This window comes from Dendropsophus ebraccatus, chromosome 7 (genome assembly GCF_027789765.1).
Source record: "Dendropsophus ebraccatus isolate aDenEbr1 chromosome 7, aDenEbr1.pat, whole genome shotgun sequence".
Taxonomy (NCBI): Eukaryota; Metazoa; Chordata; class Amphibia; order Anura; family Hylidae; genus Dendropsophus; species Dendropsophus ebraccatus.
Window position 1 is genome coordinate 3,429,786 of NC_091460.1, and position 25,616 is coordinate 3,455,401.

Consider the following 25,616-nt stretch of genomic DNA (forward strand, 5'->3'; position numbering starts at 1 on the left):
AGAACACGGCCGGCGGCTAGCTGAGCGCCGGCCGTGTTCTCTATGTGCCTCTCACTGCCCCTGCAGTCTCCTCCTCTGTTCTCTCTCCTTCCGCTCCCGGCGGCGCCAATTTTAAATAGCCGGCACTTTGCGATCGCTAGTGCCGGCTATGTAACAGTGTTGATGTCGCTGTCACACTGACAGCGGCATCTGACCCCTCCTAAGCCCGCTCCATATGCAGCAGGGGTCGGCTACTGTGTGTAGCAGACCCCCGCTGAAATGATTTATGCAGAGGAGCCGGAGCTGCACGGAGGTCTCCGCGGCTGGAGAGGGAGAGGAGGACGGAGAGGGAGAGAGGAGGAGAAGGCTGGAGAGGGAGAGCGGGAGGTCAGAGAGAGAGGAGGAAGGAGGAGAAGGCTGGAGAGGGAGAGCGGGAGGTCCGAGAGAGAGGAGGAAGGAGGAGAAGGCTGGAGAGGGAGAGCGGGAGGTCCGAGAGAGAGGAGGAAGGAGGAGAAGGCTGGAGAGGGAGAGCGGGAGGTCCGAGAGAGAGGAGGAAGGAGGAGAAGGCTGGAGAGGGAGAGCGGGAGGTCCGAGAGAGAGGAGGAAGGAGGAGAAGGCTGGAGAGGGAGAGCGGGAGGTCCGAGAGAGAGGAGGAAGGAGGAGAAGGCTGGAGAGGGAGAGCGGGAGGTCCGAGAGAGAGGAGGAAGGAGGAGAAGGCTGGAGAGGGAGAGCGGGAGGTCCGAGAGAGAGGAGGAAGGAGGAGAAGGCTGGAGAGGGAGAGCGGGAGGTCCGAGAGAGAGGAGGAAGGAGGAGAAGGCTGGAGAGGGAGAGCGGGAGATCCGAGAGAGAGGAGGAAGGAGGAGAAGGCTGGAGAGGGAGAGCGGGAGATCCGAGAGAGAGGAGGAAGGAGGAGAAGGCTGGAGAGGGAGAGCGGGAGGTCCGAGAGAGAGGAGGAAGGAGGAGAAGGCTGGAGAGGGAGAGCGGGAGGTCCGAGAGAGAGGAGGATGGAGGAGAAGGCTGGAGAGGGAGAGCGGGAGGTCCGAGAGAGAGGAGGAAGGAGGAGAAGGCTGGAGAGGGAGAGCGGGAGGTCCGAGAGAGAGGAGGAAGGAGGATAAGGCTGGAGAGGGAGAGCGGGAGGTCCGAGAGAGAGAACACATGTGAGGATCCAGCCGGCTGGCAGGTGGGGGAGGTGCAGGGGCTGTGAGGTGCAGACATCAGCATAAGTATGTGTATAGCAGAGCCGAGTGAGAAGTGTATAGCGGAGCCGAGTGAGCAGTGTATAGCGGAGCCGTCTGAGTGATCGCTGTACTCTGTACACAATTATGTAAAAAAGAAGTCTGCTGCCAGAACCTCACTATAAAAGCAGCTGCCGCAAAGCAGTCACCTCAGAAACCTGCAGGTCATTTCACTGGAAAGTGCGCAAAAGTGTTTCAGGAGCTTCACACAGGATTTTTTTCAGTTTTTTTTTATTATTTTCAAATGATACCAAAGCCAGTGTGCAGATAGAAAGTTGTATCTGTGACGCTAGTATTCTCATGATATACATGTATACTGCTTCGTATCCCAAAATCCTCCAAAATCCTGCTTGAAAAAGGCTCGAGACAATGAGCTGAAACGTTGCACTATATTTATGCAAACTGGCACAATAAAGATTTAGCACGTGTTTTGGAAGACGATGTTGTCCTCAATCCTCTTTTTTTTCTACATGATTGTTGGGGGATAGAGCTGTACCCCGGGAGGACCGAATTCTCCATAGTACTACAATACTACTGCCTCAAGGAAATGCTTTAAGGTTCGGAGACTGAGGATGGATTCTGCAGAATCTTCCATATATTCATCAGCAACCTGGCAAAATGGGATACCGGCTCCAACAAACGCCTCTTGGCAAAGGCCCCACTGACGCCAATGGTCTGTATGTGCCAATCACTTGTCATTTCCCAAATGTATACGTGTCTATAATGGGACTTACCTATTTCTTAGACTTAAAATACTGTGCAAAATTTTATCAAACTGTGCGAAATTTTTTGAAAATTCACGAAGTACAAGGAAAGATACAAATGGCTAAAACGGTTTAGAAAAATTGCAACTGTTTACTCCTAACCTTTCATTGTGAGGGAAGGTCTTTTTGGCTTCTAAGACATTTCTGATGATTCCATAGATTGCCTTTAGAAATAAAACATTTCCCACAGTCTGAACAAGAATATGGCTTCTCTCCTGTGTGGATTCTTGTATGTATAACAAGCTGTGACTTACGAGCAAAACATTTCTCACATACTGAACATAAATATGGTTTTTCTCCTGTGTGACTTCTCTCATGGTTATTCAGATCTGATTTCGTTTTAAAGTATTTTCCACATTCGGAACATGCATATGGCTTCTGCCCTGTGTGAATTCTCTCATGTATAACAAGGTATGATTTACACGAGAAACATTTCCCGCATTCCAAACATGAATACGGCTTCTCTCCTGTGTGACGTTTCTCATGCTTAACAAGGCCTGATTTATCTGTAAACCGTTTCCCACATTCAGAACATGAATACGGCTTCTCTCCTGTGTGGATTCTCTCATGTATAACAAGCAGTGAATTACGTGTGAAACATTTCCCACACTCTGAACAGGAGAACGGCTTCTCTCCTGTATGAACTCTCTCATGTAGAACAAGCTGTGATTTATCTCTGAAACATTTTTCACATTTTAAGCATGAATATGGTTTCTCTCCTGTGTGCTTTCTTTCATGAACGAGAAGATGGTATTTTTGTGTAAAACATTTCCCACATTCTGAACATGAATGCAGCTTTTCTCCTTTGTGAATTCTCCTGTGTCTAATGAGATTTGATTGGGATACAAAACAGTTTCCACATTCTGAACATGAAAACGGCTTCTCCCCTGTGTGAATTCTTTCATGTATAACAAGCTGCGATTTATCTCTAAAACATTTACCACATTCTGAACATGAAAATGGCTTCTCTCCTGTGTGAATTCTCTCATGTAGAACAAGATGTGATTTATACGCAAAAGATTTTCCGCAATCTAAACATGAATACGGCTTCTCTCCTGTGTGAATTCTTCTGTGAGCAAAAAGAGACGAGTTTTTGGCAAACTCTTTTCCACAGTCACCACAATGAAATCTTTCCCGCTGTTCCTGACCCGTCCCTGTGGTAGCGGTGTGTGAGCGGTCAGGAGAAGGTTCCTCATGGTCAGGAGGATTATATGATAGATCTGTAGTGTGACGTCCTGGATGTACAGTAAGGGGGAGGAGCTCCGCAGCTTCATCCTCTTCTTCTACTTTATAATATAGGAATAACATGGAATTCTTACTGGAATTTCCTGTGGACGCAAAATGAACATTATAATTTCTTTTTCCAAATTTATAACCAAAATTATAACCATTTACACAATTTTGAATGTAACAGAAAACCAAAATGTCGTTTTTCTATATACAAATGAGGTGCACTGTGTAAGTAAGTAGACTACGGCTCCCTCGATCAGGCTCTTAGTCCATCAAATTTGTCAAAATATTGAGATATCCATTATAGGCCTCTATTGCCTGATAAGTACAGGTGGTGGCAGCGAATATGGCAGGAGCCAGTCAGCTCCCCACGCCTTCCTATTCCCTCTGATGTAGCCGTGGTCGGGGTTTTACCACAAGGTGTTTGTGATTTTAATTAACTGACTGGCAGGCAGCACCGCCAGTCAGCCCTCAGAACAGTCCTGCGGCTGGGACTCCAGGCCTCATAAGTATCCTCTCCCTATTTCTTGCCTGCGATAGAGCCTTATACCCTGAGTTCCCTCTTGACCTAGTGTTGTTCCTGCATTGTGTTACTGCTAACTTGACTTTCTGGCTTTGACTCTTGACTTCTCTTTTGGATTACATTTTGGTGCTGCGCTGCCTATTCGTTTCTGACACAGACCCCTGACCCTAATTCATTGTGTTTGTGTCTGTCTTGCCTTCGTTCAGGTTAGGGACTGTTGACCAGTTGTCCACTGCCACCTAAGGCAGTTAAGTCAATTAGGCGGTGGGGCAGGTGCCAGCATCGGGGCAGCACCAGTCCTTTGTCATCCAGTTCCCTAACTCTGACAGAATAGTTGCATGAGATATTGGGGTACAAGGAAACTTGAGGAGTAATTTATCATTCTATCATCTAGGTGGCTGTACATGAATTTATGTGGTAAACAGACTCAATAGCGTTTATCACCCCAGTGACGTGACCTTACGGTAGCGATCGTCGCTCTCTCTAACACAAAGCGTAATATCCAATCCTGGCAGCCAGGATGGAACATGGTTTTCAGGCCTTGTGGAATTGTGTCACTCAAGAACTCTTTTCCTCTTAGAGAATAAGAGAGGTCTTTGGAAATGGATGCACACGCGGAGCACCTTCAGGAGAAGCTCTGCCAGATCAGGGAAGGTTTTCAGAACTGCTGAAAAACCAAGTTGACCATATGGACTAGGCATGACACGTGTGGGAGGTTGCCGAGCTGCAGAACTACCATGAGGTTATGGCCAGTATAAGGTTGTAGGTTCAGCGGCGATCAGTCTGCTCAGTAAGTCAGGAGCTCCATGACTGTGTTGTGTCTGTCTATATCTGTGATTCAAGGATGCAGAAAAATGCTATTATATAATTACAAGAGTCAAAGAGGCATTGCTGAGCTCATGAAGAGTAACACCTCCCCCTCCAGTCCCTGACCCTGCTGTAACCTCCACCCTCCCATGTCTGACCCTGCTGTAACACCTCCCCCTCCTCCCTCCCATCCCTGACCCTGCTGTAACACCTCCCCCTCCCATCCCTGCTGTAACACCTCCCCCTCCTCCCTCCCGTCCCTGACCCTGCTGTAACACCTCCTCCTTCCATCCCTGACCCTGCTGTAACACCTCCCCCTCCTCCCTCCCGTCCCTGACCCTGCTGTAACACCTCCTCCTCCTATCCCTGACCCTGCTGTAACACCTCCTCCTCCCATCCCTGACCCTGCTGTAACACCTCCTCCCCCTATCCCTTACCCTGCTGTAACACCTGACCCTGCTGTAACACCTCCCCCTCCCATCCCTGACCCTGCTGTAACACCTCCTCCCTCCCATCCCTGACCCTGCTGTAACACCTGACCCTGCTGTAACACCCCCCCCTCCCATCCCTGACCCTGCTGTAACACCTCCTCCTCCCATCCCTGACCCTGCTGTAACACCTCCCCCTCCTCCCTCCCGTCCCTGACCCTGCTGTAACACCTCCTCCTCCCATCCCTGACCCTGCTGTAACACCTCCCCCCTCCCATCCCTGACCCTGCTGTAACACCTGACCCTGCTGTAACACCTCCTCCCTCCCCCTCCTAGCCCTGACCTCAGCTTCAAAGTGTCAATCAGGCAGGGAGAGAGGAGATATTCCAGCGGGCAGCTATTTAGGAGCATGGGAACGCCTCCTTGACTTAAAAGCATTTCTCTACATCCTGGAAGCGCAGCTGGGGATAGGAAAGGTACCATATGTCCTAACAGCTATGTAATAGTGTTAGGAGTTTGGAACGAGAATGACAGCTGACAGATTACCGGCACAGAGGTCAGAGGTCAGATGTACCCCCATAACTCTGCTGCTGCTTGAGGAGGGAAAACAAATCAGAGTAATCAAGTAATCGAAAACTCATAGATCTCTGGGAACATACAGCTAATGGCCGTATTCCACCAACAGATCTGACGACAGATTATCTGCCAAAGATTTGAAGCCAAACCCAGGAACAGACTATAAACAGAGATCAGGTCATTAAGGAAAGACTGGATTTCTCCTCTTTTCAAATCCACTCCTGGCTTTGGCTTCAAATCTTTGGCAGATAATCTGTCGTCAGATCTGTTGGTGGAATAGGGCCTTAAGGAATGAGAGGTGCTAATACAAATCTCAGGGCCTTTTTGTGGTGATAAGCCTGATATGTACATAGTCACAGGGGCCCGATCAGCAGCCATTGTGCGGCCCCCATACCTGGTATAGCAGCTGCCGGCGCCTCCTCCTCCTTCACCTCACTCATACACCGGGGATCGCCCCTCATCCTCTCTTCTTCTGCTTCATCCTCCACTTTAATATTAGTCACCTGATCTCCCCCCTGATGGGACATATAGAACAATTCAGTACAATCCAGCAGACAGGAGGGAAAATCTAACACATCAACATAAGAAACCAGCAACATGTATCTATCAGCCTCATCACATCTATGAGTGCAGGAGCAACAACCACCAGCACCGGGGGGCGCTATAGAGATATAGTGCTGTAGCATCAGCCTCATCTACCTGCTGATTGTCTGCTGGGACATTTCCCTCTGGACAGTCCTGGGAATACAGAGGACAGGGACACCTCTCTGGTGGATTCCTGTCACTGCCTCCATCTGTAGGGAACACACAGGGAGACAATCCATTATACACTGCTACATGTCATCAGGAGGAGGAGGATGGGAGGAGGAGGATGATGGGGGGAGGAGGAGGAGGAGGAGGAGGATGGGAGGAGGAGGATGGGGGGGAGGAGGAGGAGGATGGGAGGAGGAGGATTTAGCAGATCCTCGAGAGGATATTTTAGTAAAACCAATGACAGTGTACCCCTCCTTACCCTGCTGATCAGACCAGACATCCTCCTCTTCTATGTCATCTATAACCTCAACCTTAATATCCATCAGATCTTCATCCTAAACAGAGAAAAAAGAAATGAAAATTACCCTGAGCTCATTCACCTTATTATATTTTGTGGCAAATTTAGCGCCGTCTACCTCATTATTCTCTGGGACACTGTAATTCCACTTTGGACAGTCCTGGGCATACAGAGGACGGGGACATCTATCATCTGGCGGCTGATCCTCCATCATGAGCGGCTGCTCCCCCCGGTACAGATCCTTGTGTCCTTCTACATACTCCCACTCCTCCATGGAGAAATAGACGGCCACATCCTGACACCTTATAGGAACCTGACACACACAATGATCACACAGTCATCCCCCCCAGCCTGCTGCCTCCTGGATTACTCTATCATCTCCCAGCATTCCCCAGTGTCACCTCTCCAGTCAGCAGCTCAGTCATCCTGTGGGTGAGTTCTAGGATCTTCTGCTCATGTATCAGTGATGGAGGCTCCGTGATGGGGCCCCGGGCCCTGCTCCGCCCTCCTGACTCCTGGGGGAAGGCCACACCCTCCCCCCATGTCTTCTTCACTATGGTGTAATCCTGGGGATGGAGAGAGACAATGAGGGGACTGAGCCCAGTATTCCTGCCTCCTCCTCACTACAAAGAGGAGATTGTCCCCCTGTATAGAGCTCTAGTGAGGAGGAGGAGGAGGAGGAGACACATCTGGACTACTGGGGTCAGTGCTGGAGACCACCGCACCTACAAAGAGGAGACCAGATCCAGAACATAGAGCGGGGGAGGGAGGGAGGGAGGGGCCAAAGAGCCCAGACAACAATGGTGGAAATCTAGAGAAGTTACCTCTCCGGTCAGCAGGCGGATGATCTCCAAGGTGACGTGTAATATTCTCTTACTGATCTCATTCCTGTCCTTCTCCATCCTTGGGGGGTCATTCAGGAGAAGGAGCGCCTGGAGGAGAAGAGGAGACAACTGGAACACAAGGAGGGGATAGTCCTGCCGGGGCCTTTATGTCACAACCAGGGGCCCAAAACCATACAGGGGCCACAGCATATGTAACATCCCTCCTCCTGTAAGCTTACCTTACTGCTGGGGTCACACACTGATAGTAACACAATGTAACATCCCTCCTCCTGTAAGCTTACCTTACTGCTGGGGTCACACACTGATACTAACACAATGTAACATCCCTCCTCCTGTAAGCTTACCTTACTGCTGGGGTCACACACTGATAGTAACACAATGTAACACCCCTCCTCCTGTAAGCTTACCTTACTGCTGGGGTCACACACTGATAGTAACACAATGTAACATCCCTCCTCCTGTAAGCTTACCTTACTGCTGGGGGGGGTCACACTGATAGTAACACAATGTAACATCCCTCCTCCTGTAAGCTTACCTTACTGCTGGGGTCACACACTGATAGTAACACAATGTAACATCCCTCCTCCTGTAAGCTTACCTTACTGCTGGGGGGGGGGGTCACACTGATAGTAACACAATGTAACACCCCTCCTCCTGTAAGCTTACCTTACTGCTGGGGTCACACACTGATAGTAACACAATGTAACACCCCTCCTCCTGTAAGCTTACCTTACTGCTGGGGTCACACTGATAGTAACACAATGTAACATCCCTCCTCCTGTAAGCTTACCTTACTGCTGGGGTCACACACTGATAGTAACACAATGTAACATCCCTCCTCCTGTAAGCTTACCTTACTGCTGGGGGGTCACATTGATAGTAACACAATGTAACATCCCTCCTCCTGTAAGCTTACCTTACTGCTGGGGGGGGTCACACTGATAGTAACACAATGTAACATCCCTCCTCCTGTAAGCTTACCTTACTGCTGGGGTCACACACTGATAGTAACACAATGTAACACCCCTCCTCCTGTCAGCTTACCTTACTGCTGGGGTCACACACTGATAGTAACACAATGTAACATCCCTCCTCCTGTAAGCTTACCTTACTGCTGGGGGGGTCACACTGATAGTAACACAATGTAACATCCCTCCTCCTGTAAGCTTACCTTACTGCTGGGGTCACACTGATAGTAACACAATGTAACACCCCTCCCCCTGTAAGCTTACCTTACTGCTGGGGTCACACACTGATAGTAACACAATGTAACATCCCTCCTCCTGTAAGCTTACCTTACTGCTGGGGTCACACACTGATAGTAACACAATGTAACATCCCTCCTCCTGTAAGCTTACCTTACTGCTGGGGGGGGGGGGGTCACACTGATAGTAACACAATGTAACATCCCTCCTCCTGTAAGCTTACCTTACTGCTGGGGTCACACACTGATAGTAACACAATGTAACACCCCTCCTCCTGTAAGCTTACCTTACTGCTGGGGTCACACACTGATAGTAACACAATGTAACATCCCTCCTCCTGTAAGCTTACCTTACTGCTGGGGTCACACACTGATAGTAACACAATGTAACACCCCTCCTCCTGTAAGCTTACCTTACTGCTGGGGTCACACACTGAGGAGCAGAGATCTCCACACACAACACAACAGCAGTGACTGCCCGACCAGGAGCTGCTCTGTATCTGGTAGATGCTGGAGGTGTAGGATTTGTGATGATGTCACAATCATGTGACCAGTACATGTGGGGGCGGAGCTCAGCAGTTCAGGAGAGAAGAGATTGTGGTGAAGGACCTGTGATCATGTGACAGGAGTGGGCGGGGTTCCCAGAGAGCATTACACATTACCATGGAGATCATCCCCCTGCTGGCCTGTTGCTGAGGTGATCTGACTGGTACTGTGAGGTGACCAGTGACTATATAGGTGTCACATGATGCTTTTGCGGGCTGCTTTATGATGTAACAGATGATGTCAGGAGGTTATTTACTCTTTTTATTTAAGAATAAGAGTGACCTTTATTCTTTCTCTTTCTCAGGTATCTCCCCTCAGGTGACAGCTTTTCCTCTCTCTGTTTTCAGCGGTGAAACCCTGTGGGAGAGACGACATCCGGGGGTCATTCCTCATCCTACCCCAGCGCAGCGCAGAGATAGCAGAGACATTTCTTAGGGTCGCCCACTTTCCAAACTGTACAGGGAGCAGAGTCACATAAACAACACCAAAGAGGGGCCCAATTATTTTATCTATAACCAGGCCTGTTATATAGATGACAATATCCTGCTGGCCTTACAAGCAGCTTACTGGCATTGTGCTGTTCTGTAGTCCTCTGTAGTCAAAGGGGAAAATAAGTGTTTGATACTCTGTCGATTTTGCACGTTTTCCCACCTGCACAGAATGGGGGGGGGGGGTGTAATATTTCTGGTCGGTAACTTCACCTGTGAGAGACAGAATCTATCAAACATTCTAAAAAATAGAAGAAACGTAAGATGATTGTCAATGTTCCTCAATCTTGGGCTCCTTGCAAGATCTCACTTGGTGGGGTAAGGCTAATTCTGAGAAAGGTCAGGAATGAGCCCAGAACTACACCAAAGGAGCTAGTCACTGACCTGAGGAGAGCTGGGACCACAGTCTCATAGATTATGGCTAGTAAGACGCTACACCGTCCTAGATTATAATCCTGCAGGACACACACGGTCCCCCTGCTCCCACTGGCACATGTCCAGGTCCGTGTGACATCACCAATCACAATCCGGGCCGTGCATCCAGCTCCCGGCTTTTCCGAGGTACACGGCTCGGCTGTGGGAGACGCCGACAGCGTCCTTAGTAACAGGTAGGGCTTCCGCCTCCAGCACGGCCCCTGGAGATGCTGATGGCGTCTGTGGTTATGAGTGGGGCTGGTTGCTAGGGGCGCACGGACGGCGTCCCTGGCAGCCAGCCTGCTGTGTTTTGTTTTGATTTCTCTTGTAGCTGCGGGTGGGGTTTCACCACCCCCCAGCTGATCGGCATTAGGTGTTGTAGTTTGATTGTGATTGACAGCTGACATGACCAGTCAGCTGTCAGTATCTGATTTCTGTTCACTATAAGTTCCAGCCCTTGGTGTTCATTCATTGCCTGTGATAGCACCTTATGCCTTGACCTAGCCTTCCTCTGACTGTTTGTTATAGTAACTCTGACCTTTTTTGGATTTCGTGACCCCGACCTTTCTTCCTGGATTCTGATTTTGTACCTTCACTGCCCGATTATGTGACCATAGACCGAAGGCTGAGGGAGAGGAAACGAGAAAGGTCAGGGGTGACTCCGGGACAACCTAGGTCAGTTCAGTTTCCCAAACTGTCTCCTAGGGCATCTGCACCTGCTGCTCTCGAGTCTCAGGAGGAACCCATGGTCTTGGGCAACACTTCAGCCAGGAGAAAATATCGCCTGGAGAATTCTCTTTGTCTGTACTGTGGAAAATCCGGCCACTTCCTGAGATTATGTCCGGTAAAGCCCTCCCAGAAGTCAGAAAACTCCAGTGCCTGAGTGATGGTCCGGAGGGTCACTCAGGCACCCAGGTACCGCCAAAGAATTTAGAAAAATTTCTGTTACCCGTTACTCTATGTTGCAATGGTTCTGTTGATGGTACAGCCGTGGTGGACTCGGGGGCAGCCCTAAGTTTTGTTCGGGCATCAGTGGCCCATTCGTTGGGTCTTAAAATGTTGTCACTATGTTATCCATTTTCTGTAGCTGGCGCTGATTCCAATCTTTTAAAAACAGGATCTGTGAACTACCGCACCCCTGAGGTCACCATGCAGGTGGGCTATCTCCACCGGGAGGAGATTTCTTTTTTTGTTTTGGAGAATCTAGCAGCAGATATTATTTTGGGATTGCCATGGCTGCGCCAACACAATCCTGTTTGACTGGAGAACCACGGAACTGGTCAGGGGGGTAGTTCTTGTGAATCTCATCTCTCTTGTGTTGTCCCACCTGTATGTTCAGTTCAGGACTCGTCTTAGATCCCAGAGTTTATTTCAGATTATATTGACGTTTTTAATCAAACGGTTGCTGATGCTCTGCCGCCTCATTGTCCGTATGACTGCGCTATTTATCTCGTGTCTGGGGCCAGGTTCCCTAAGGGTCGCATCTAAAGATGAGCGAACCGGGTTCGGGTTCGAGTCCATCCGAACCCGAATGTTCAGCATTTGATTAGCGGGGGCTGCAGAACTTGGATAAAGCTCTAAGGTTGTCTGGAAAACATGGATACAGCCAATGACTATATCCATGTTTTCCACATAGCCTTAGGGCTTTATCCAACTTCAGCAGCCACCGCTAATCATATGGCAAATGTTCGGATGGACTCGAGCATGCTCCAGGTTCGCTCATCTCTAGTCGCATCTTTAATCTGTCCCCTCCACAACGAGAGTCAATGCGCACATACATCCAGGAAGCTTGAAAAAGGGGCATATTAGACCCTCGGTGTCTCCTATGGGTGCAGGGTTCTTCTTTGTAAAGAAAAAAGATAGTGGATTGCGTCCGTGTATCGACTACAGAGAATTAAACAAAATAATCATCAAATACTTGCACCCCCTTCCTCTGATCCCGGACCTGCTTAACCAAGTGGTAGGTGCTCCTTGGTTTTCTAAAATCGACCTGCCAGGACAACTAAGGAGGAGACCCCCAGCCGGAGCTAAGGAGCGGCTCCGTAAGAAACATTTCCTGTTATGGCCTTGTTAGTCTCCACAACTGAACCCAATAGAAACTCCTTGGAGGGAGCTGAAACTTAATGTTGGCCAGTGACAGCCCCAAAACCTGAAAGATCTAGAGAAGAAAGACGTTTATGGAGGAGGCGGACACAATCCCTGCTGCACCGTCTGCAAACCTGGTCAAGACCTCCAGGAAACGTCCGACCTCTGCAAACAAATTTTTCTGCACCGAATAGGAACTTTCCTTCTTCTATTGTATCACATCCTTATTTCATGGAATAAAATGGTGAATTATTATGTGTGATTTAGCTGGCAGTCCCCTGAGGGCTGTACCTGAGGGGGTGACAGTGTGCTGTAGCTGTACCTGAGGTGGTGACAGTGTGCTGTAGCTGTACCTGAGGGGGTGACAGTGTACTGTAGCTGTACCTGAGGTGGTGACAGTGTGCTGTAGCTGTACCTGAGGGGGTGACAGTGCGCTGTAGCTGTACCTGAGGTGCTGACAGTGTGCTGTAGCTGGCAGTCCCTTGAGGCGGTGACAGTGTGCTGTAGGTGGCAGTCCCTTGAGGCGGTGACAGTGCGCTGTAGCTGGCAGTCCCCTGAGGCGGTGACAGTGTTCTGTAGCTGTACCTGAGGTGGTGACAGTGTACTGTAGCTGTACCTGAGGTGGTGACAGTGTGCTGTAGGTGGCAGTCCCTTGAGGCGGTGACAGTGCGCTGTAGCTGGCAGTCCCTTGAGGCGGTGACAGTGTGCTGTAGCTCTACCTGAGGGGGTGACAGTGTTCTGTAGCTGGCAGTCCCCTGAGGTGGTGACAGTGCGCTGTAGCTGGCAGTCCCTTGAGGCGGTGACCGTGTGCTGTAGCTGTACCTGAGGGGGTGACAGTGTTCTGTAGCTGGCAGTCCCCTGAGGTGGTGACCGTGTGCTGTAGCTGTACCTGAGGGGGTGACAGTGTGCTGTAGCTGGCAGTCCCTTGAGGCGGTGACCGTGTGCTGTAGCTTTACCTGAGGCAGTGACAGTGTGCTGTAGCTGTACCCGAGGCGGTGACAGTGTGCTGTAGCTGGTAGTCCCCTAGTGAGTGTGGTACCTTTTGGTAATGTGTCTGTGCAGTCGATTATACACAATCTAACGTCTCTTACTGTAATGAAGAGTCAAAGAGGAGTTGTGAGTCAGTGTTTGTGCCGCCCTCTGGCCGTCTAACCGCTGCTTCCTCCTCTTCATGAATAATCTCTGCTGCCCGGCCTCCTGCTTTCTCACACTGGCAGCTTGTGTCTCCGATTGCAGATCAGTCAGGGGCACAATGGGGGGGGGGAGGTATTGCTACTTGGGAGATTAGGAGTAGGGATTATTACTATTTGGGGGATACAAGAGGTGGATTATTGTTACTTGGGAACACAGGAGGGGGATTATTACTTTTTGAATGGCACAGGAGAGGGATTATTACTTTTTGAAGGGCACATGTGGGGGGGGGGGGGTTATTGCTACTTAGGGGTAGATGAAGGGGCTATTGTATAATTTAAGGGAAAAAAGTGGGCATTATAACAATGTAGAGGCGCAGAAGAGATCTTACTAAAGTAAAAGGGCAAAAGGGGAGCCGTTTACAGCTTGGGGGTAATTATTATGTGAGCCTTACATTGGGGGAAGTATTGATGTTTGGGGGACTATGGATGGGGAGTTGTTATAGGGATCAGGAGATGGGGGCTAGAAAAGTGCAGAGCCTTGAATGCTTCTCCAATAAATGCTGCGGGGACAAGTCATGGCTGAAAGAAGTCTTCATGATGGTTGGGACCAAATAGAGACGGGAAAGTGAACGATTCAGATGAGAGAAGTGTCACTGGGTGTGAGTCACTGAATGTAACTGCACTCTGATCACTATAATGTTATTATGTGGGGGTAATGTTGTTCAGTGTTTAGCAGTAGCGGTGGTATTTTTTAGTCATTAGGCTCCGTTCATACAGAGTAAAATTAGCGGAATTCCGCCAGTTTTACTCCGTGTGAACGGAGCCTTAAGCAGAGGTTGCATGCTCAGAATGTGGCAGTTTTCTTGTGATAATATTGAGTCACTATGGAGCCGTTATGTGCGGGAATTGTGCTGCGGTATTATTTGGCGTTTAGCAGTATGATGGTAACACGTATGCAGGCCTTTATTTAGAGTTCACGCTGCCCTAGGCACTTTGCACGCTGAGGCGCCCCCCCTCTCCTCGGTTACATGCATGATATATACCCTGGCACTTGTGTGCCGCTCTGCTTGATGCCCGCTCTTCTCAACAGACATGATGGAGGAAGGAAGGAGGCCAGGGACTGCTTCTGTCCAGTGTCGGACTGGGGCACCGGGGGCCCACCAGAGGAAATGATCCTTGGGGCCATCAATAAAGAACCAGTGAGACATGACATACTGACCCCGTCCTTTCCTGGATTCATCTGTATCTGTGACAAATCCCTTTTTCAGTCGAACTAAAACTCTCAGAACCCCCTCTATACAGCTCTCAGGGTATGCTGGGAGTTGTAGTCTCTGAGAGGACAACCCTATAATAAATCACTGTGTGCAGAGGCTCCTGTGGCTGCAATCTGGGGGTGACAACCATCAGCCCTGAAGGTCCAGCAATACATCTGTCTACACTTTACTACAACTCCCAGGATATCCTGAGGGCTGCAAACTGTCAGTACATGCTGGGAGTTGTAGTGCCTGCAGCTGTTGGGTCCTAGTTTAAAAGTTTGCGCTAGTTTACTGTAGTCACCGCGGGGCTGTGTCAGTACACTACCGCAAACAATACACTGACCCAATGGTACACAGGCTCTGCACGCTATAGAAGTGATTACAGTGCAGTTACTAATGACTCAAAGGTGACGTCTTCTCCGATTGTCGTCGCTCACTTTTTTGCTTTCTTCTCCATCTGGCGCAGCATCATGAAGACTTCTCCGACCAAAACTTGTGCAGAGGGAGAGGCTGGGGGTGCAGGAGGAGAGGCTGGGGGAAGAGGGAGCGGCCGGGGAGCAGAGGCAGGTGAGGTAGGCAGGGCAGGTCCGCCCCCAACGCAGCTTCGCGTCCGGTGAGCTTCCGGCGGGCACACACTGCCTCTATCACAGGCCGGAAGCTCACAGCTGCAGCCCCGCGGTGCACGAACCTTCTCTCCTGTTCGGCGCGAGGATGTCACGTGCGTCGCTGCTGAGCGGTAGAGAAGGACCGCGGGGCTGCAGCTGCGGCCTGTGATAGAGCAGAGTGTGTGCCCCCTGGTAGCTCACCGGAAACTGCACAACCCCCGAACAGCAGCCACAGCCCGCACAGCTCTGGCAGTCATGACATCACCATGTTATCCAGGAAGTGAAGCCTTGATGCAGTAGTAAGTGCAGGGAAAAAAGCACTTTATAATCATTTCCCATAATAAGTGTATATTGGTGATTTGGGGGGGCTATACAATACTTTAAAGGGGTACTCCGGGCCGAAGGTATTTTTCAGCTATGGCCGGGGAGGGGGTGGTTATGGACGGCGGAGGTCACTTACTTTCCAGCGCCGGGTCCCGGATCGCACTGCCTGGTACACCCGTCCCGCGGCCGCTTCCTGGTGTGAGCTGCCGCATGAGACGTGACGCAGCTCAGCAATTCAGTGGCCGTAGTGGAGTCCCGCCTCGGCCGCTGAATGGCTGAGCTGCTCACACCAGGAAGCGGCCGTCCCCGGCGACACGATCCAGGACCCGGCGCTGGAACCGGGGAGGTAAGTGACCTCCGCCATCCATAACCACCCCCTCCCCGGCCATAGCTGAAAAATACCCCCGGGCCAGAGTATCTCTTTAATAAAAATTTTTGCCGAACTTCTCCTTTAAGAAGACCCTAAAAAAAAAGACAGTAACCCACCCAGGAACAATGACAGCTGCCAGTTATGCTGCTGGAGGTGGTGGTGGTCCATTCCATTTTGGGTCACTGAACATCTGCATTGTTATACACCATGCACACAGTTATATAGTGATGTTAAGCTTCAGCCTGTGTCCAAGTACAATATGTTTAATGTATTGAAATTTTAATATTTTAGGAAATTTGATTCTGATTTGAGACACATAAATCCTGAGCTCGCATCACACTGCTTGTAGAGGGGTAAGGGGTCACAGAGCCAAAGCTTTATGTCATAGCATCATTCACTTTGACTTTACAAAAACTTTCTTGGCATTGAGGAGTTTGAAGAGGGTTGGACTCACCTTTGTCTTTATATACTACATGACTGAAGATCATATATTCATACATCCACATAGTAAAAAAAAAAAAAAAAAAAACAACTTTACACGGATTTTCTTAATTTTTAACTGTGACTGAATTGTCCTGGAGTGTGGGTGAGTTTATGACTGTAGCTAAAGCCTTCTCCCGTGTGTGAAGTCTCTGGTGATTTTTTAGTTTCCTTTTAGTAATAAAACATTTCTCACATTCTGTACACGGATAAGGTTTCTCTCCTGTGTGAGTTCTCTGGTGAATTTTCAGCTCCCTTTTATCAATAAAACATTTCCCACATTCTGAACATAAATACGGCCTCTCTCCTGTGTGACTTCTCTCATGTCTAACAAGATGTGATCTATCCGTAAAACGATTCCCACATTCTGAACATGAATAGGGCTTTTCTCCTGTGTGACTTCTCTTGTGTCTGGCAAGATGTGATCTGTGTGTAAAACATTTCCCACATTCTAAACACGAATAAGGCTTTTCTCCTGTATGAACTCTCTCGTGTATAACAACATGGGATTTAAGGGCAAAACATTTCCCACATTCTGCACACGAATAAGGCTTCTCTCCTGTGTGAACTTTTGCATGTATAGCAACATTTGATTTTTTTGCAAAACATTTCCCGCATTCTGGACAGGAATATGGCTTCTCTCCTGTGTGAAGTCTTCTGTGTGAGAAAAGATTTGATCTTCTTGTAAACTTTTTTCCACATTCATCACATTGAATATTTTTACCCTCTTGCCGTCCTGTCCTTGATCGGCCAGCTAAAATTTCCTCATGATTAGGGGGATGATATGATGTGTACTGGGAAGCCCTCGACGTCCAATTTGTAGTGTGACGTCCTGGATGTACAGTAAGGGGGAGGAGGGCTTCTGAGGAGCGCTGCATGATATCCTCATCTTCTAGCTTATAATTCAGCGATAACATGAAGGTTTCCTCAGAGTTCTTGCAGGGAATTTCTGGTAGGATTAGAATGCATATTGTTAGTCCCTGTAAGTCGCTGAACATTTATTTGTACATGGTTAATATACTGATTCCGATTTGATGGTTACATAAATAAGTGAATGTCGGCCATTGCCTCTGTGTTCTGTCTGAAACAAATTCCTTCCATACCTGTTATCTATTCAGTCTCCTTCCCCCAGTTCTCTGCTGCTTTCCGCTGAAGACACAAAAATCTGTGAGCTTTTCTCTTTGTCTCCCCCTCCTCCCAACTCGCTTCTGAGACCGCTGATGTGAACAAGTCCCTGGCAGGCTTTATCTGCAACATTGTAGCTACTTTGTAATGCTGAGAAGGTCAATCACAGTAAGTTCATCAGCAATTTGACCTCAGAACAACCTTCTCAGCATTACAAAGAAGCAACAATGTTGCAGAAATAGCCGGCCAAAGACTTGTTTACATCAGTCGTCTCAGAACGGAGGGGGAGACAGACAGAGGCTTACACACAGATTTTATAGATAATAAGTATGGAAGGAATTGTTAGTCTCAACAAGGGCAGCAACATATAAAGTTATGTTTGAGTGGAATACCCCTTAAAAAAAACAAAAAAAACAAGAGTGCCTGAGACATATTATGTACTCTTCTTAAGCTCACATTCACTGAGACTGGTGACAAGTGCTGAGCCCAGGGGTAAGTGACAATCCTATTTGTGCATTTGTCATTATTAGGGACTTTTTATATGTCGCAAACACAAATCAAAAGTTCTGCTCAGTCAGAGTAAGAGTAGTCAGATTCTGACAAGAAAAGTCCATGCTCAGTGCATTCCCACCTTACTCTGTGTTACATCACCTGGAAACTAAGTAAAAGGAGCAGGGACACCTATCATTTTGCTAGGAGTCCCTACCCCTATACAGTAAGCAGTGATCTGTCTGCATCACTGCTGTTGTACGGTCCTAGTAAATGTTAGCGACCGATTTAAGTGAAATCATCGGGAGCAAAACTAAGGAGGTTCCATCATTTTTAACTGATTCTGAAACGACTGAATTTGAATTTCTCAAAAAATATTGATTCATCTGAAGCTGAAAGTTCTAAACTTCATCTTGGGTAGCCCCTGCTCCTGTAATGGCAAATTGCACTTGAATCAAATTTTAAGGACAACTGAGGAACTTAAATTTCTAGAAATTCTCTGATCGCTGAAGGATGTGGATGTGAATTCCGCTCTCATGAGACAAGACAGATTGCTAGATCAATTCTATTTCATGTCCACGACATTTTGTTTCCCCTATTACTAGTTCTTATAAACGTAAGTCATGATAAGAGCAGGAAAAGTGGAGCAAAAACCTGTGATCGTGTTCGGGGGAAACAACCTACAGAGCAGGAATAGAGAGATCACTGAATACGGAGCTGAGAACCTCACAATGGTTTATTATTAGAGATAAGCGAGTAGCGAAATATTTAAAAGCTCGAAATTCAATTTGAACGGACCGCGATGTCCGCCTATTCAATAGAATAACATTAAGGTCTATGGGGAAAAAAATGCTCGTTTCTTGGTGACCTCTGAGTGGTTGAATTTAGCATGGATGCATCCAAGACACCCAAGTCGCAGTATTATTGTCAGGATTGTGCAGTAACCTGGTGGGAACTGGGCCCGTTTTGCTTTTGTGTGACACACCCGCTTGCTTCTCAGCTTCCTGGCAATGCAGGAGTTAAGCTGAGAGGCTGTGGGACTTGATTTACACAGCTAGGTGGTCTGTTTGATTGACAGGTTTCTCTGCCTGTCTGCAGCCTGGAGGATCAGAGCGCCAGTCCAATGAGGATCCAGACCGGGCTTTTGGTCAGCATAAAACAGAGCTGAGGCAGTGTCTCAGAGCTGGCAATTAGATTAATACCCTGATCCCAGCTCCCCCCATGTCTATTCCTGCGATTCCCTTTCTAACTCCCTCTGACTGCTCGACTTGTTTTCTGACCTTCCACCTGACTTTAGACTATCCGATTTGGTTGCTGATTTTGTACTGCGCTGCCCGTTTGGTTCCGACTTGGCTTGTTTACTATCCCATATTGTGTTTGTCTGTCTTGTTCTGTGTTCCACATATACAGCATAGGGAACGCCTTTGTGGTTGTCCGCGTCTGCCTAGAGCCGACTGAGGCAAGTAGGTAGGGACAGTGGGTGGGTTGAGACCTAGGGCCCACTGTCTTGTCCTGTCTTTACCTCCCTGTCCTGACAAGTATGCCACTATCTCAGCCTATCAACATTACACTCCAAACGCTTCTTGTCAGCAATATTGAATCGAGGTCGCCCAAGAAGCACATAGAAATACAGCCCATAAAGTCCTACGCTTAGGTCATATTGAATTCCCAGATGGATGTGCCCATGGATACCAAAACCAAATGAAAGACAAGTTTTCCTTCATCTGTTCATAGTCTCTGACCTTAAGGCCTTTCTCAAGAATTTATTTTGCATTACCTCCCAAAAGACATGACTGTGTAGCGAGAATTTGAAAATATAAGGGTGTGCCCAGTGAGCTGTTCCTGCCCTTTAGCGGCTCGGGTCAGCATGTCAAACATGTCAACACTCTCAACAACACAGATATTGAGGCTCAACTCCAGCATTGGATTTTCCCTCTCAGATTTCTCCATCATGTTGCGAGATTTGAAGAGCCATATACCCATTTTTGAGGCGCTTTCAATTAAAAAACTTCAACTTCAACTTAAATTCAACATTAAAAAACCTGGCTGATTCAAAAGACATGGCTGATTCTGCTATCAAAACAGCTACAACTTGAAAATTATCAAAAGGTAGCAGCTGAGGGCGGCGTTACAGTGGATGAGGAGGAGGGGATGTGGAAACCCTGACAGAACAAGGGCCCGTAATCTTGGGCGGGGGTAGCAGGTAGGCCCTCCCAGGGTGCACGACCCGGGCCCTGTCTCCCAGTGTACAGTCAGGGAGATGTAGCGTCCCCTAATCTTTGACGTATGGCAGCAGGCCATACGTAGAAGAGGTTTTATTTTTTTCCAACCTGGTGCAGAGCGTTTTATAAAAGTGTCCTGCGACAATTTTTGATTACAGAAGATATTTTGAAGGCTCTAGCGTACACAGTGGAATTAAAAACTTTGACATAAGGCAGAAGGCAATACATGAGAGATTAATCTTTAGACAACCTAGCCCATAGCGCCATAAACTTTCCTGCAACATTTTTTAAAGGCCACAGAAATCTACACAGTGGAATTTAAAAACTTTGATATATGGCAGCAGGCCATACATAAGAGAGGTAAATTTTTGGACATCCTAGCGCAGCGCCATAAACTTTCCTGCAAAACTTTTTAGGCCCTTAAGGTGAGCCTTTAAAGAGACCTTGAGGTGATCAAATGCCTGGAAAATTGACAAGTGATGGGACGAGGCAGATAATGTGAAGGAGCGGACACAAGCCAAAGAGAGGCTGAAGGAGAAGGCCCCAAAGTCGTGAAGCAGAGGCAGATGTGGAGATGTCCTGGCTGGTGTTCTGGACTGCAATGCCAGCACACAAAACAGGGGAAGAGGCAGTGGTGGCAATGCTGGGGGCGAAGGTTGTCCTACGTTTGCTCGCTCCCACTCCACCCAGTGCTCTAGTCAGGTTGCTCTTCTCAGAGCCCCTAGTCAACGGCAGAATGTGCAAACTGTACTCAGTTGGTCGTCTGCACACGTTAAAAAATCTCCACACCAAAGAAGAACGTGCCCTCAATGGGGGGCTTTGCGCGACTGGCTGCTACCGGGAAGAGCTTTGGCCCTGCTGGCTCTGGCCTGCCTTCTCTGAACCAACTGTCCTCTGCCTCTGGCTATCCCTCTGACTCTTGCTGTCTTTTGTGGTGCTGCGCAGGTCTCCACATCTCCACTACTTTCCCCGCTATACATCACCCCTGGCCAGGTCGGTTCGGTCATCCAGCACCTCCTCTTCCACTTTCTCACTCTGCTCCTCCTCCTGCCCACCAGACATCTCAACAGTCTCCCTTCATGGCAAATGTGTCTTGCCATCGTCTCCCATGATTTCGGGTGCAGATTGCCGGTCCACACCACCAAAATCACCAAGAAATGGCAGATGCTGCAGTGTTTGGGAATAACTACCCACAAAATTCTCAGCTAGCTCCTAGGATTCTTGCTGTATTCAAACAGAACAATTCCGGAAAAGGACCTGAAAAGTGCTCCTGGGAGTGGCAGAGGGTGGGATGACCATTGGTAACACTGGGTAGGTTGGGAGGAAGGACGGTCAGAGTGAGGTTCCTGCAGTCCAGACTCTTGGCTAGCTCCTGGGATTCTTGCTGTATGTGAACGGAGTCCAATTTCGGAAAAGTACCTAAAAAGGGTTCTTGGGAATGGGCAAGGGTGGGATGACACTGTTGGTAACACTGGGCAGGTTTGGAGGAAGGAGGGTCACAATGAGGTTCCTGCAGTCCAGACTCTTGGCTAGCGATGAGATGGGACTGTTTGGATGACTGGTTGGTGGAGAGTTTACTAGAAGCGTTATCCACTATTCATTTTACCTCCTGTTCCTGCTGCTCAGGCCTCAACAGCTGTTTACCCCGCCCGCCGCTTAAATCTCCGATGAAGCCAGGGATGCTGGAGGAGCGCAAAGCTGGCTGCCCCTCACCAGCACGCATTGTATCCCCACGAGCTTGACCGCGGCATGGGCCCCCACCAGCATTTCTGCGCACCCATCCTCATCCCTTTGTTCTAGCCTTCTGCATTTCAAAAATGTTAAACTGTACCCAAAGTTGTGTGATATATCTCTATGCGGCGTTTGATTTTTTTTGTGAATTTGTCACAGAGCGCAACAGACTATTTTGACTGTTTAATACCCCAACAGAAGTACGCCAATTTAGGCAGAGACAGGAGGTGTTTTCAACTTTTACGTAACAGGCGATACGTGAGAACCTAGTATTTTTTTTTCCTATCTGTCGCAGCAACAAACGCAGCAGAATTCTATTCTGCAAGATCTGGGTCACTTATGATATACTGCAGTGCCAGAAAGTCTCTGTACTATCATGGAAGCAGCTCGATGCTGTGTTGTAGGGCTTTTATAGTCTCTCTGTCACGATCGGCAGGTGAAGACAAGACACTCGACAGTGGGCCCTAAATCTGACCCCACCCACTGTCACCTGCCTACTTGCCTCAGTCGACCCTAGACGGTCGCGGACAACCACGAAGACAATCCCTATGCTGTATACGTGCAGAACATAAAACGCAGACAGACAGACAAACACAATGCGGAGAGTCAACTAGCCGAGTCAGGAACCAAACGAGCAACGCAGTACAAAATCAGAACCGAGCGGAGAGTCAGGGGACAGGCAAAAAGGTCAGAATCCAGGCAAGACAAAATGGAAAAGGATAGGACAGAATACAAGGGACTGGGGAGCTGGGATCAGAAACAACTAATAGCCAGCGATTAGAGGCTGGCACTGAAAACACTTTATACTGGATCAGGAGCCCGGACCAAAGACTGATTGGTCCGGCCTCCTGAATCCAGACACATAGCAGCTGGTGCGCTGCAGGCTGAGTGGCAGAGAGATCCGTCACTCAGCCTGAGCTCAACAGCACTCAGCTGCTTGGCCGGGCGACGTACATTAACGCGAGACCCGCGGCTTCCCTGGTTACTAGGGACGCCGTCGGGTCTCCGTGACGTCACCCGGCTCGGCCGAGGAGGGCGGCGCTGCGCTCCAGCCGGACCAGACGACGCTGGAGCGCGGTCAGGTAAGTTACTGACACTCTCCTCCCTAAAGCTTGTATATACAGCTTGTAGCATGGATATTCAGCTTGCTGTCCTGTATATAGTTTTTTTTTTTTTTATAACTGTAATTTTTATTAAAATTTTTCCATTCAAACTTTTTTTTAAACAAACACACAAAAGGATATCCCCGTAACCAGAAAATCATAAAACAAGGCATAAAGTGTACATATACAAGTAATTAGCATATTATCATCTCGAGGTGTCCAAATTAGAGACACAGAATCGAAGCAACAAGCATGACATGTACACTTCCAATAAGACATCTATAGAGTCCCGAAACCTGTCAGGAGGGAGGACCCAGTTCAGTATCTGTGAACATTAAACAGGCCCTAAACATAGGCCCACTATAACATGGGGTATCAACAAGACAAACCAACATAGAAGACAAGGGCGAGACAAGAGGAGATAGGTAGAGAGGAAGTAAGGCTCTAGGGCAGCCCAGTGGCGGAGAGGAGGGGAGCATAATAAGAGTCCCATGGAGACCAGACCGACTCAAACATATCCACTTTATTATTAAGAGAGGCCGTTAGTCGCTCCAGGGATCGTAATTCCTGGATCCTAGCCATGAGGCAATCTAAAGTGAGGGGGGAGGTCTGTTTGCAACCCCTAGCTATGAGAGATTTAGCGGCCGTTAGGAAAACCAACAATAGTTTAGCTTGCTTTTTCCCAAGGAGCTTAGGGAAGAGGTTGAGCAGGCATACTGCGGAGTCCCTTGGGATATCCACTCTGAGGACTGTGGCAGCCAAGCCGCAAACATCCGTCCAAAACTGTTGAACAAGGGAACATCCCCAGAAAATATGAAAAAGGGACCCAACAGCACTCAAACACCTCCAGCGTAAAGGAGAAATTGTGTTATTTAATTTATTGAGTAATTCTGGTGTATGATACCAAAGCATCAATAGTTTATAATGCAATTCTTTATACGTAGTACAAATGGAAGACTTTGCCGCCCTCTCCCAAATAACGCCCCAGCATTCTGGTGGAAGCTGTCTACCCAGAAACTCCTCCCACTTTAACATGTATGCGTGTCTCACCAAGGATCCCCCCCACGGGTGAATTAATGATGCGATACATATCTGAGATTAGCCCAGAGGTAGAGGTGTTGCATCTCACTACCTGTTCGAATGCTGAGGGCTTAGAGACCGTGAGAGAACCCAGGCGAGACATCATGAGATGCCGTATTTGTAGGTATGTTAGCCTTTCAGAAGACGGCAGGTCCGATCTGTCCATAAGTTTGTCAAAGGGTAGCAAGGTCCTAGTTAGTGGATCAACAATGTCTGCAAATTGAAAGAGCTTTTTGGTACCCCATAGTCGTACAGTTTGAGACTGAAGGCCTGGTAAAAAGTCTGGGAAGAGAAGGAAAGAGTTAAGAGGGAAGCTTTAGACATGAGCCCAAACTTAGCTGAGCAGGACGACCATATGTGCAAAGTAAAGCATATGGGCCCTAGCAGTCGAAGATGGGAAAAGCTGTATATAGTTTTTGTAGCCATAAAAAGAGCTTTTGGGGGGTCCCTCCTGGTTACAATCCACTACAACCTAACTCTCCTTGCTCTACTCACACTCTCCTTGTCTAGGTCCAAGATGGCGTCTAACGACGAGCAGGTAATCCCAAGTTCTTAAAGCCTGAAGGCCACATGAGTAAGCCAGCCAACGAATGTAGACGCCGTTCTCGCGATGGCAGCGTGCTCCTAGGGCCACACACACTCAGAAACACACACCCGCATAGTTATTAGTCCAAAAATCGCGCTAGGGAAGGTGGAAGTGGATTAAAATTTTTACGCGTATTTGGTCGGATGCTCGATCGAAGACGAGTATATAGAATAGTGTAGTATTTCATCCAATACCTACTCGATCAACTACTACTTGGTCATCTCTATTTATTATAAATCCCCTGCATTCCTCCTCTGCCAGGTTATTCCCAATTGGTTAAAGAAACTGCTCAAAGCTCATGTGGTGAGATGGTAACAGTGATATCTATATACAGGTCTCCTCTTACCTTGTGCTGTGAGGCCGGGCGGCTGATCCTCCATCATGAGCGGCTGCTCCCCCCGGTACAGATCCTTGTGTCCTTCTACATACTCCCACTCCTCCATGGAGAAATAGACGGCCACATCCTGACACCTTATAGGAACCTGACACACACAATGATCACACAGTCATCCCCCCCAGCCTGCTGCCTCCTGGATTACTCTATCATCTCCCAGCATTCCCCAGTGTCACCTCTCCAGTCAGCAGCTCAGTCATCCTGTGGGTGAGTTCTAGGATCTTCTGCTCATGTATCAGTGATGGAGGCTCCGTGATGGGGCCCCGGGCCCTGCTCCGCCCTCCTGACTCCTGGGGGAAGGCCACACCCTCCCCCCATGTCTTCTTCACTATGGTGTAATCCTGGGGATGGAGAGAGACAATGAGGGGACTGAGCCCAGTATTCCTGCCTCCTCCTCACTACAAAGAGGAGATTGTCCCCCTGTATAGAGCTCTAGTGAGGAGGAGGAGGAGGAGACACATCTGGACTACTGGGGTCAGTGCTGGAGACCACCGCACCTACAAAGAGGAGACCAGATCCAGAACATAGAGCGGGGGAGGAAGG

At 48.6% G+C, this 25,616-nt stretch overlaps 1 protein-coding gene and 1 pseudogene across 1 annotated transcript; one reads left to right on the top strand and one right to left on the bottom strand.

Moving 5' to 3' along the window:
• Positions 1-25,616, top strand: part of LOC138797207 (zinc finger protein 665-like) — a 162,267-nt pseudogene that overhangs the window by 29,284 nt on the left and 107,367 nt on the right.
• On the bottom strand, positions 1,474-25,411 carry LOC138797202 (zinc finger protein 665-like). The gene is made up of 5 exons (XM_069977039.1): positions 25,250-25,411; positions 25,026-25,161; positions 16,475-17,292; positions 10,244-10,245; positions 1,474-3,107 (listed from the first exon to the last, which is right to left on the bottom strand). Exons 1-5 carry the CDS (start codon positions 25,271-25,273, stop codon positions 2,084-2,086), a joined length of 2,004 nt encoding a protein of 667 aa, XP_069833140.1. The 5' UTR covers positions 25,274-25,411; the 3' UTR covers positions 1,474-2,083.